The sequence below is a fragment of the Grammomys surdaster genome, unplaced genomic scaffold (genome assembly GCF_004785775.1).
Source record: "Grammomys surdaster isolate TR1022 unplaced genomic scaffold, NIH_TR_1.0 166, whole genome shotgun sequence".
In the NCBI taxonomy this organism is placed as follows: Eukaryota; Metazoa; Chordata; class Mammalia; order Rodentia; family Muridae; genus Grammomys; species Grammomys surdaster.
This window is the reverse complement of record NW_021604614.1, coordinates 22,515-34,596: the sequence shown is the minus strand read 5'-3', so window position 1 is coordinate 34,596 and position 12,082 is coordinate 22,515. Positions and strand designations below refer to the sequence as shown.

Genomic DNA, 12,082 nt, shown 5'->3' with positions numbered 1-12,082 from the left:
CTTCCCTTGGCCATCCGTACCTTCAGAATTGTGCCCACAGGGATTAAGGAAACGATACTACTGAATAGATTCACCAGTGAAACAGCACGATCTTGCCCCACCTCCCCCAGATCCTATTTTCAATAAACTATCCAAAGATAAACATGGCCACTCTTGCCATGCTTTTTAAGAAAACAAAACAAAACAAAACAAAAACAAAAACAAAAAAACTTTTCCCGAAATGTCAAGGGTAATTGGCCTTCCATCCGAGCAGCTGATTCCCAGCTGGCTTTGAGAATGGCCCTGGCTCTCAGCCACCGGACCGTTGGTCCCTTGTGCTTCTCTGGTCACTTGTATGTTTTGCCGAGTGGCTTGTTTGTGTAACTTCTGGAAAGTAATACAAATATTGAGCATAAACAAACTATGAGTTTAGCATCTCCCTTCCTCTTCCAAGGCCCCTGAGAAGCGCTTGGTTCTGTCTTTAAGTATTTGTGGGATTCTCTCAGAACCAGGAGACTCCTCCCTCTTTCTGGTGGCACTCGAGGCAAAACCCCTACCACTGAGTCATACTCCAGCCCCTCACTGGGGGATTCTAGGCAAGCCCTCGGTGCCTAACCAGCCCAAGCCCTCTTTTTATTCTTTAAAATATGGTCTTGCTAAGTTGTCGAGGGAAGACTTGAATCTGCTATCGTCGTGCCTCAGTTTCCCAACTTGCTGGGCTGCAGCCTGCACTACCAGACCCTGCTTCATTTCTGAAGATCTCTCACTGAATTATCACACACGCGCGCGCGCGCACACACACACACACACACACACACACACACACACACACACACCGGCACAGGAGCCCCTACAGTCTTGTCCCTTACTCTTTCCTTCCCTAAAAGAAGCGGGACACTCCAATCTTCTCTCTGCTTTTGAAGTTTATCTTGAGAGGCACAACAGTGCCCCCTGCTGGAGACTTCCCACAAGCCAACGATTTCTGCAGTGTGGCTGGCTTAAGGTTTTGTGGAATACTGAGTTAGGAAACCTTTGGTGTCAGAGCGCTGTCTGATCCCCTCTCTACACATTAAGTCACTTCACAGCCGTTTAATGAGCACCTACCTGTGCCGACTGAGAACAACAACACACACACTGGCCCTTCATACAATTGCTCTGATCCCACGGGGTTCTTTACTCCTTACTACTTGGGCTGGATTGGTCAGGAGACTCAAGACTTCAAGAATGCTGGGAACTTCACAGCCATCCCATCACCTGTGGAGACCACCCGGTCTCAAGCTAGCAATCCTCCTGCCTCACCCTATGTGCTAGAGTTACCAGTGTGCACTACCACATCTGGCCGGCTAGTCAATTATTCTTAAATATTATTTATAGAAGTATATTTTTTCTTGAAGTATTCAAGCATATAATAGTAACTGAAATAGAAATGTACAGATGTGAGTACCAGCCCAAAATAACTCAAAAAGATGTACACTCCGAAATAAATCACTGACTATTTACAGACTAGGAATCCATTGTCTTCCGGGCAGCTATTTGGACACAGTCCCACCGGTCGCTGACATTACGCAATCAGAATCCTCCCAGCCAACCAAGCCCTCTCTCCCTGTGCACGCATGCGCGCACAAGGTCTGGAGGATGCCAAGAGTCCTTTGCTGTTACTCTCCTATTGGAGACAGGGTCTCTCGCTGAGCTTGCAAGCCTGGCAGTAAACAGGTCTCAGACTCTGCCCCCCACCCTTATAGCTCTGGTACACGTGGCCACACCTGGCTTTTTATATGGGTGCTGGGGATTTGAACTCAGGTCCTTGAATGGATAGCAAGTGTCCTTACCCATTGAGCTATCTCCCCAGCTCTCTTTTCCCTCCTCTTATGACTACATCACATACTATGTCTTCCAAATACTTTTCATAGTTGTTCACAGAAGTTCATTCTTCTAACAGACCACAATCTATTCAGCCATTGGCTCACCTCAGAGAGGTTTCCAGTTAATGAAGCAGCTGTAAAGGCCTCTCTGTAAATATTTTTCTGCTACTGAATTATTTTTCCCAGAATGTATTCCCCAAAGAGGGATAACATTCCCCACTCCCCCAGTGCTAGAGACGAAACAAATATCAAGTAAGTGCTCTACCACTTAGCCATTTACTGGGGAATTCTAGGCAAGCCCTCTAACCCTCAGCCCCTGTTGGATTCTAGGCAGCCTGAGATTAACATAGTTTTACAATCATTCCAGAAAAAAAGCCTCCTGTGGCAAATATTGCCAAAAGACTCTCCGGGAGGCATTATTTGGTAGTTCCAGGAATCTACATGTTTCTTCAGAGCACATTTGTAGCTTTTACCTTTGGCATATGCCAGCGGTTTTATTTGGTAGATTCTTTTTCATTTTATAAGTCTTTGCTCGTAGATACTTCCCCTGGGTGCATAAACTATTTTGCTCTTTGTCCAGATAGGCGTCTTTTTTTAACCGATATGCTAGTATCAGCTTTTCCTTATTAAATCAAAATTCTCTGTTGTTTGTGATCTTGCTGACCGCATGTCTCCCCTTATGACTTGCTGTATATATATTTTTATATTTACTTACTTATTTTGGATTTTTTGTTTGCTTTTTTTTTTTAAGAGCACCTTTTTAGAGCCAAGGTCTTGTGTAGCCTAAGCTGGTTTTGAATTTGCCATGTAGCCAAGGATAACCATGAGCTTCCGAGTCGCCTACCTTCACGTGATTGCCAGGACTGCAGGCATGTGCTATACCTGTTTTTATTCAGTGCCGGGGATCAAACCCAGGGATTGGGTATGCTAGACTCTACCAACTGAGAGCCATAGCCCCTCTTGCTTTTTGTTTTGGAGGGTCTCACTATGGAGCCTAGGCTGGCCTCGAACTCACAATTCTGCTCCTGCCTCCTGAGTCCTGGGGATTACACCAGGCTTGAACCTCCGTATCTAGCCTTTACAATTTATATGTAATTGAAGTTGCCCATCTGGACATCGGTGATTCCCTACACTACAAATGAAACATTTTGTCTAGACGTCTCTTCTCTATCCCTAACCTTCCACGTGGGCTTTGTCCCAAAGGTCCCTGGATCCCCCACACTGTCATCACAATCCCTACCTTAATGTCTCCCTCAGTCTCATTTCTCCACAGCCCTCTGGCTAAACACGCGCTCCACAGTCACCTGTAACGTCTTCCATCCAAAGACGCCACCACAGATTAAAAGCACCGAGGTGACTGCGGCTCACCTCCAACCCTATCTCCAGAGTTTTATGCCTCCTCTTATCTTGGGTCCCCCATTGCTGATTTCCCAAATTCTGCTTGGCACCCCATCCCATGCTGGCCTTTTGGCTTCAGTGCCTCCCCCGACGCCTCCCGTCACAGAAATCACGTCACTTCATTCACATAAAGGCTAACATTTCCGAAAAAGAGATTTTGCCAAGACAGTTAAAAAAAAAAGGCATAAATAAACAAGATCCTAGAAAACATATAAAAAGCATAAAAGCATTATAGAGATTTCATATCCTGCTTAAATGTCACATCCTATTTAAAAGTTAAATCCTATTTAACTTCAGATTGGCTAAACTGTCAGTTCAGTGGTTTTGTGTTTTGCTTCTAAGCTTATCTATTACAGACACCCGCTTCTTGCGTAATAAATCCCACCACGCTGCATCCAAGCATCACTTCTGCCTCCCTGCTGGGCCCATAATGGTGTTTCTCTTATTCTAGAGCTACGGAAACATGGCTAAGTCTTTATGGGTTTTTTTTGTTTTTGTTTTTTTGAGACAGGGATTCTCTGCGTAGCCCTGGCTGTCCTGGAACTCACTCTGTTGACCAGGCTGGCCTCGAACTCAGAAATCTGCCTGCCTCTGCCTCCCAAGTGCTGGGATTAAAGGCGTGCGCCACCACCGCCCTGCTTAAATGTCACATCATCTAAGTCTTTATGGACCTTGAAATAATGCAGACACTGGACCTCCCTAATCTCCGCCTCCCAGGCCCCGCCCACCTGGGCAGGTGCAGAGAAGGTGGGAAGAGCCAGCGGCTCAGGTTGGGGAATCACGTGTGCCTCTGCTTAGAAGGTGGGGTGGGGTGTGGGGGCAGGTCAGTGGGTGGCTCACAGTCCTCCAGCTTTACCTGAATTAAGTGGTTACCGGCCAGCGGCGTGGTAGGCAAGCTGGAATTCGCCATCTCTCTTGATGTCCGCACCTGTGATCTTGCCGTTGATGGTGGGGAAGGGGCTGGAGTGTGTTAAGATCTTGTGGACTTGTCCTTGCCAAGCACCCACTCAACATCGTCCACGCCCTCACCGCAGTCACGCCCAAACAGTGTCATCGAGATCTCCACCCTTACAACAGCCAGGTGATGTCACTGGCCAGTACATTGTTCACAACGTTCAGCGTCTGGGACTTCAGGGTCCGAGACTATTATCCTAGGGCTATAAGAGTCCCCGTGTTTCCCGCGGGCCCAGGAAGTCACCAGGAAGGATCTGATGTTCCTTCACCATACTCCGTCATATCCTGTTCACCAACTCTTCTTGCTTTGTCTCCTACAGACACTGGACATCTCCTGTGTGAGGGGACCCCGGCCAGCCTGGCTATGCCTCGGGTCACTAAGCTTCCTGAGGGGGCAATTTTCAGGGCAGACTGGTATCTTTGAAAAGGTTCTGCTCTTCTGTCTCCAAGAACTTCTGGTCGTCCGACTAGAACCAGTTGATGTAGACTTTGACGCCCTGGGGGTGTCGATGGGTTTCACCAGCAACCATAAGCGCCCCCTCCCCCATCACCTGCTGTGTCTGCGGCCGACAAGTCTTATTCAGTACCGGACAGATCTTTTCATGGTTTCTGAGGGCTTCAATGCCTTCTGAGAACTTAGGAGATGTCTGGTTGGTGGGCAGTGAAGGGCAGGATGGTGTGGTCCATGTACTTGGTGAAGGACAGTCACAGAATCACAGCCTCTGCCGAGGTACCCCTCCTCTCTGGACAGGACTCACGAGTGTTGATGTCAACACTGCTCGGCTACCATCTGGGAGTGAGGCTCCCTCTTAGGGTGGGCATCTTTGCTGATCCACTAGAACATGCAGCCAGAGACGGAACTTCTGTGGGACAAACTGGTGCTCGAGAGTTGCGAGAAAAACCAGATTTTTTGAGTCTCTGCATGTAGCCCAGGCTAGGTTCAAATGTATGATCCTCTTCCCTCAGCTTCTCAAGTGCTGGGATAACAGGTGTGTGTGTGTGCAAGTGTGTTGCATCTGGATTTAATCTCACACCTATGGCCTCTGCTTGTGCCTGGACTCCCTGACCCCTGACCTCTTGAAACCCACCTCGTACTTCACTGAAGGAGTTTCTATTCCCTGATGGGTTGGCAGAACATGTCAGTATCATTACTGTTCTGAGATCTCTGGCCTCTTCTGACCCCATGTTCACCTGTGAGAATGGCCAGTTCTCACCCTCTTTCCAGCATGCCTAACATATCTTGACATGTACTGGGTATTCCTTTGCTTGGAGGATGACTTATGTCATCTCCCTAGGACTCTTTCACCTGCTCCAAGGTTTTTTTTTTTTGGAAGCAAGATGTGCTTGGGAATTGACCTCAGGACTTCCTGCAGACTAGACAAGTCTTCTAAGACCAAGCCACGCCCCCAGCCCCTCACTGGGGGATTCTAGGCAGGGGCTTTACCACTGAGCCACACCCCCAGCCCCTCACTAGGGGATTCTAGGCAGGGGCTCTACCACTGAGCCACAACCCCAACCCCTCACTAGGGGATTCTAGGCAGGGGCTCTACCACTGAGCCACACCCCAGCCCCTCACTAGGGGATTCTAGGCAGGGGCTCTACCACTGAGCCACGCCCCACCCTCATTGGTGGATTCTAGACAGGCCCTCTATAGCAAGCCATGCCCTAACTCCTCTCTGGCAGAACCTAGGCAGCACTCTACTATTGAGCCTTTCGTTGTAGGCAAGTCATGACCCCATCCCAGGAATGGTTTATGAAGAATACAAATCAAGAATCAGGCTTCTAAATCTCAAGACATCTAAACTACAGCAGCAGCCACAGCTGCAGGAATCATCAAAAGCAAGCGGTTTGGTTGACTGCTGGCACCTGCTGTGGTCTGGCCAACACGGCTTAGTATCTTCCATCCCTGTACATCACCAAAGGAGCAAGCATTTCGCTGGCTGGGAAAGCGCCCTTGGGCACCTCATCCTACGGGGGTTCTGCTTCTATTATGCTCCCGCCCTCCTTCCCTCCCTTCCTTCCTCCCTCCCTCCCTCCTGCCCCCCATCCCCGCCAAAAGCCCCTTTAACTGTCAGGAAACCTGACCCTAAAGACATGGATGGTCCCATTACTAAGTGACACCACTAAGTATTTGCCATCTACCATGGTGGTTACCCGGGGCTTTTCCAGGCCGTGGTATGCGGTTAGGAAGTCACCAAGAAGCGAGCCCTTGGGATCTAGGATCACCACCTTGTTCACCTCTCGAAGGGTCAGAAATATGTAGCCCTTCTTATCCACAGACACAGACCCTGGCTGGCAGCCATGTAACCCAGGACCCTTGTATTCCCAGATCACCTGACCCAGCCCATCACAGAAAACCACACTGTTCTGCTGCCAATCTGACCCTACAAAATTGCCCTGGGGGCTGGTGGTCAGGAACACCAGGGCCCGCTGGCCCCGACTAGCCTTGCCTCCAGGGATAAACCGGGTAGCCAGGTTGCCTTCTTTCTTGTATACCTCTACGTGGCCTGCCACGCTGACAGCCACCCGGTCTCCACATGGCATTGCGGCCACAGCGTGGCTGGACTGCGTGAGGCTCAGGGACCTGCGCCATTGAACTTCCCCCTCAGGACTGACAAGGTAGAGCCTTGCATTGGCAGAGAAAGCCACTGCATTCTGCAGGGCAGCCACGCTGCAGGGGGAACAGCCCTCGGGGACCGGCACTGTGCCCTTGTAGTCCCCATTGAGGGAGAAGCGTTTCAACACCCTGTTCTGCTCATCTGCCACCAAGATCTCCTGGGGGCCGTAGGGACAGAGCCCTGTGATACGCGGGGAGCGCTTGTCCCCAGGCATCCTGGTGGGGAAACTCCAGGAAAAAACAGGCCGAGGGAGGGGGCCTGAACCTTCTAGGTTTGGCCTCAGGATGGGGCTGGGCTCCCGAGACACGGACTTGCCCCTGCCTTTGCACTTTTTCTTCTTGTTAGGCCTGTTACCCCTTTCAACGACTACCTCGTCATCTTCTTGGGGGCTCTGGACTTTGCCCTCTTTGGGAGTCAGGGGCTGGGCTCCACCCTGCTTCGTGATCTTGCTTCTATCTTCCCCTTGGCCTTCAGCTTCGGCTCCTCCTTGGGCACCTCCTTGGGCACCGGCTCCACCCTTCCCATTGTCCTTCTGGGACTGTTTTGGCTCCTCAAAGGAGAGTCGGAGCAGGTGGCAGTTCTTGTCCTCCAGCCCAGGATGGAGCTCCAGATGGGGCAGCACACAGCGGGTGGGCCCCAACGTCCAGGGAGAGTCTTGAAGCTGGCGCAGGCGCTGTGTGATTGCTCCCTCCAGCGAAAGGATCTCGGCCTCTAGCCCCAGGCTGAGCACTCGACGGGCGAAGGCAGCAGCGGCCTTGGCCACCTGCTCTTGGCCCTCTATCTTGGTCAGCCTCTCCCTGGTAGCCTCCTCGGCAGCCTCCACGAGGGCCCGGAGTTGTCCCAACACTTCCTGCTTCTGGGCTAGCAGGGACTTGAGGATTCGTTCAGCTGCCTCCTCCACCTGCGTCCCCACACTGGCTGCCTGCTCCCGAAGCAAGGCCAGGGCTTCCTTCTCCGCCACCCGAGTGGCCTCTAGCTCCACCAGATTGCTGTCCACACCTGCCAATAACTCCTCAAGACCTGGCTTCCTGGAACGCACGGCTTCCGCCAGGGGCAAGCAGGGGTGATCAATATGGGGACCCAGGCGGCAATCCTTGCAGAGCAACTGAGAACAAGGCTGACAGAGGAAGCAGAGGGCTTCCCCTGGGTGCTGGGGACACTGGGATGCCTGGCGCTCGCGAGCCTCTTCGTCGTACCACCCGGCTCTGTAACCCACCAAGTCAACGACACGGTGTTTATGGGTCTGGCGGGAGCAGCGGTGCCCATCGGCACAGGCCTGGCATAAATCATCCGCACAGTCCAAGCACCTGGCTGTGGCGGGTCCCCCGGAGCTCTTGCCTCCCACCAGAGGGCACAGAGCGCAGGTTGGCTTCCCTGAATGGATGTCTCCAGGAGCTCTGGCCTTGACGAGATCCAAGAGCCCGTTGACAAAGAAGTTGGTCTTAAAGGCGGCCACACCTTCGGGGGGTATAGGTACAATCTCCCGACACTCGGGGCAGCGGACCTGGCCACCGATGTCCAGTTGGGCCAGACAGTCCTGGCAATAGGTATGTAGGCATGGGAGAGTCTTGGGTGTGTGGAGTTGCTCCAAGCAGATTTTACAGGCTAGGAAATCGCTGCTCAGAGCTTCCAGCAGGGTTGGGGAGGAGATTTTGGAGTTCATGCTATAAGGGGAGGAGCAGAGGTCAGAGGTCAGAGGCCACACCCCTAGCTTGGTCCTGTCTCCCCGCCACACACACACACAAACACACTTCATCCTGGCCCCTCCCCTACTCTTTCCTGGTGTCCACACTCACCTGGGTGTTTGGTAGGCTGCGGCTTGTGGGAGGCACTGGATACCAGGGGAAAGCCTTCTTTCTTCCACTTTGTGTCTTACCGACACCCACCAGACGTCAACATGCAAACGCTGTGGGAAGTATGGAGCCTGTGGGTAAAATGAGACCGGGTAGCCTCCAGGCCTCAGAGATGGAGTAATCTAATTAGTAACGTACCAGGTCATGGGCCAAAGGTAGGTGTAGCCCAAGTCCTTCTGGTCTCACGTAGCCCAGGCTGGCCTCAAACTTGGCCAAGTAGCCCAGGATGACCTTGACTTTCTGAACTTCCTGCCTCCACTTCCGGAGCCCTGGGATTCCAGGTGTGTGCCAGAACACCCAGTTTACGTAGCACTGGGGAGGGAACCTGGGGCTTCTTGTGTGCTAGGCAGCACTCTACCAAGTCAGCCAAGCCTAGGGTCTGAGATAGGAGGTCTGTGTTCCTCCTATCTCAGTCTCCTGAGCACTCACATTACAGGCAAGCGGGCCACCGCATTCGTCTTGGTATGGGTCCTGTTGTAAGTGGGTATTAGGGTTCAAGGGGCCACCAGTAAGGACACATAGGTCAGGTGCATGCTAGCACCCCACTTTTCCATGTTGGACAGAGTCCCGAAGTCTTTATCTGTCCATCTGTGGGTGTCCTGTGGGGGGACCCTACTTCCTGTCCCAGCTAGTTTTGAAAATTATCACAGATCAAGATGAAGGCTCAGGGAGAAAGAGTTCACCTCTTTCCTTTTCCTGGACCTCAGGGTCATGTAGATCTGGCCTGACCCCTGGAATCCTCTAATTTCACCATTTCCTACCAAATGGATTCTAGAATCATCTGGAGGGAAGGTATTGTAAGTCCCCAGCACGGGGGCGACATAATCAAGAAAGCTGGTGGAATCCTAGCGCTCAGGAGCCTGAGACAGGGAGATTGCTACAGATTCGAGGCTCGCCTGGATTACAAAATGGGGGGTGAGGGGTAGAGAGGTTGCACTTTTCACCAGTGTTGGGAGGGAAAACTCGGAGTGGGGGTGGGGGTGCGGTTGTCTACACTCAGGGAGCGTAGGATTCCGGACACAGGGTGGGAGGTTGAGGGACAGGGCCTGGTTCCAAGATTGTCCTCTCAGGCTTTCTAGATCCCCTCTGCTCTCTCTCCCCTCCCTTCCTTTCCCTCTCCCGGGCTTTCTCACTTCCCTCCCTTTTCCTCTCTCCCCTCCCCCCAGCCTCGTCTTTCTGGGTCCTGGCTCTTACCCCCACCCACCTCCCCCGGCTCTCCTTACCCAGCCACAGCTGATCTTGGACTCTCCCAGCAGGACGCGGGGAGCCCCGAAATCCCGCTACTGCCGGTAGTTGACTACCTGCAAGAGAAACAAAACTGAAAGTAATCGTTCTGTAGTGGTGCAACTTCCGTCCCCGGCCCGGGACAACTACTCTGGGGCGCAAGCCCCGCCTTCCTCCCCACCCCACCCTGCAACCCTCCCTCCCCTTTGGCCGGGGCAGTAAGTCCAGACCCGCCTCTAGCAGGAAGGTCTGGGGGGGCACAGTCCAGGGCGTCTGGTAGCCCCAGGCACAAGCTGTCAGCTTGAGTGTGTGTTGCAAATAAGACACTGCCCCAGAATCTGTTCTCTGAGCATGTTTATTGGGTCAGAATGTTTATGTGTGGCAAGGAATGACAGATGGGTGATTGGGCCAGTGGGCGAGGCTCCTCCTGGATCCTTGGCGAACAGTTGAACCTGTGAGCCCCAGATAAGGACATCGTTTCCAGGGCTCAGCGCAGGCTTCCTGGAGGAGGCTCTATCTAGAGATCTATTTGAGGAGGTCTCAGAGCTTTTGGGGGGCTTCCCGGGGCAGAGCTTTCTGAGAGCAACAGGTGTGCAGGGACAGAGGAATGAGATCCGAAATCCTCAGCCTGGGGTGGTGGGGAACCGCTGTAATCCCAGCGCTGGGGAGCTGGAGGCAGGAGGAGCCGAGGTTCCATGATAGCTAACCTTAGATACTTAGCAAGTTTAAGGCCTGTGGGAGCTACTGGATCCGGTCTGAAAAAAAGAATCACAGGGGACATTGTGAACCATGGCAGACGATGGACGACAACTGAGTAACTGGCTGGATGCCACAGAGCAGGTAGTCAATCAAAATGAGGGCAAGAAGTCGGTCAGGTGGTGCCTGCCTTAACATGGCTCACCTTGTCAATCTTTTTTTCCTCTCTCAAATTTCTGCTTCCTGATGGTGTAAGAGCAATACTTTCAGTAAAAACTGTACTTTTAGGTTTTTTTTCTTATTTGTTTATTTATATGTTTATTTGTTTAATTATATGTTTTTTCTTATTTGTTTATTTAGCCAAAGTCTTGTTATGTAGCCTAGGCTAGCTTCAAATTCCAGATTCTTCTGCCCCAGCCTCCTGAGTGTTAGTATTACAGGTGTGTACCACCACCCCCATCTTTGGATTTTTTTTTTTTTTTGTCCTAGAAAAGAAAAATACTATTCTAAGGAGAAGGCCTGGAGAAACCAGACAGCACAGAAAGACAAGGGAAGTTAAGGTCACACTGGGGTGGACTGTGATATGGCTCACACTGGTAGAATGCTTGCTTGGCATGCACGAGGCCCTGGATTCCACCCACAGCACCTAATCAACTAAGTGTGATCCCGGCACTTGAGAGGCAGAGGCTGGAGGATCAGGAGTTCGAGGTCATCCTCAATATATAGCAAGTTCCAGCCAGCCTGAGATACGTGAGACCCAGACTCAAAGAAACACAAAAGGGTGTGGGCTTCAACAGGAGCGTCAAGAGCCCCTACCTCTCACGCCTGGGTAAAACCTCTGCCAGCTGAGAAGCAAGAACTTCGGCAGAGTTAATACCTTTTCTGTGAAGGCTGCAACTTGAGATGTTTTAAATAACACCGTTAAATAGCTACAATAGCAAGATGGCTCAGCAAATAAAGGTGCTTGCCACCAAACCTGAGGACCGGAGTTCAATTCCCAGAACCTACCTGGCAGGAGAGAATTGACTCCCATAAGCTGTTGTCTGACTGTCACACCCAGCCCTTTGAACTTGTGTGCCCACACACATTCACAATCAAGCTCAATTCTAAAACATGTTAAGATAGCAATGTACTAGGCTTGAGGTTTAAAAACTAGGATCCAGTACAGCCCACTCTGCCAGTCTGCCTGTGAGTTTTCATGGGCCATAGCAGACCCTTGTACTGTAAGCCGCATCTTAATCTCTTGTGCAAGCAAGCCTTGTGAGCCGCAGTTTTACCTTGTCAGCGTGTCTACCCCAGCACCCCCTTTCCAAACGACCCTGCAATCTCACTCACTGATAAAGAGTAAAGATAAAAAGGGGTGTCCCTAAGAAGCCCCTTGGATGGGTCAGCCTGGAGCTGCTCAGACAGAGAACACACCCAAAACAGACTTGCGCTCTCCTTCTCTCTCTCTCTCTCTCTCTCTCTCTCTCTCTCTCTCTCTCCTTTTCTAGTCAGG

General features: G+C 51.5%; 1 protein-coding gene across 1 annotated transcript; it reads right to left on the bottom strand.

The window, feature by feature from the left end:
- Positions 1-6,246: 6,246 nt before the first annotated feature.
- Positions 6,247-9,993, bottom strand: Trim56 (tripartite motif containing 56). The gene is made up of 3 exons (XM_028766070.1): positions 9,888-9,993; positions 8,608-8,735; positions 6,247-8,475 (listed from the first exon to the last, which is right to left on the bottom strand). Exon 3 carries the CDS (start codon positions 8,472-8,474, stop codon positions 6,258-6,260), a length of 2,217 nt encoding a protein of 738 aa, XP_028621903.1. The 5' UTR covers position 8,475; positions 8,608-8,735; positions 9,888-9,993; the 3' UTR covers positions 6,247-6,257.
- Positions 9,994-12,082: the final 2,089 nt, after the last annotated feature.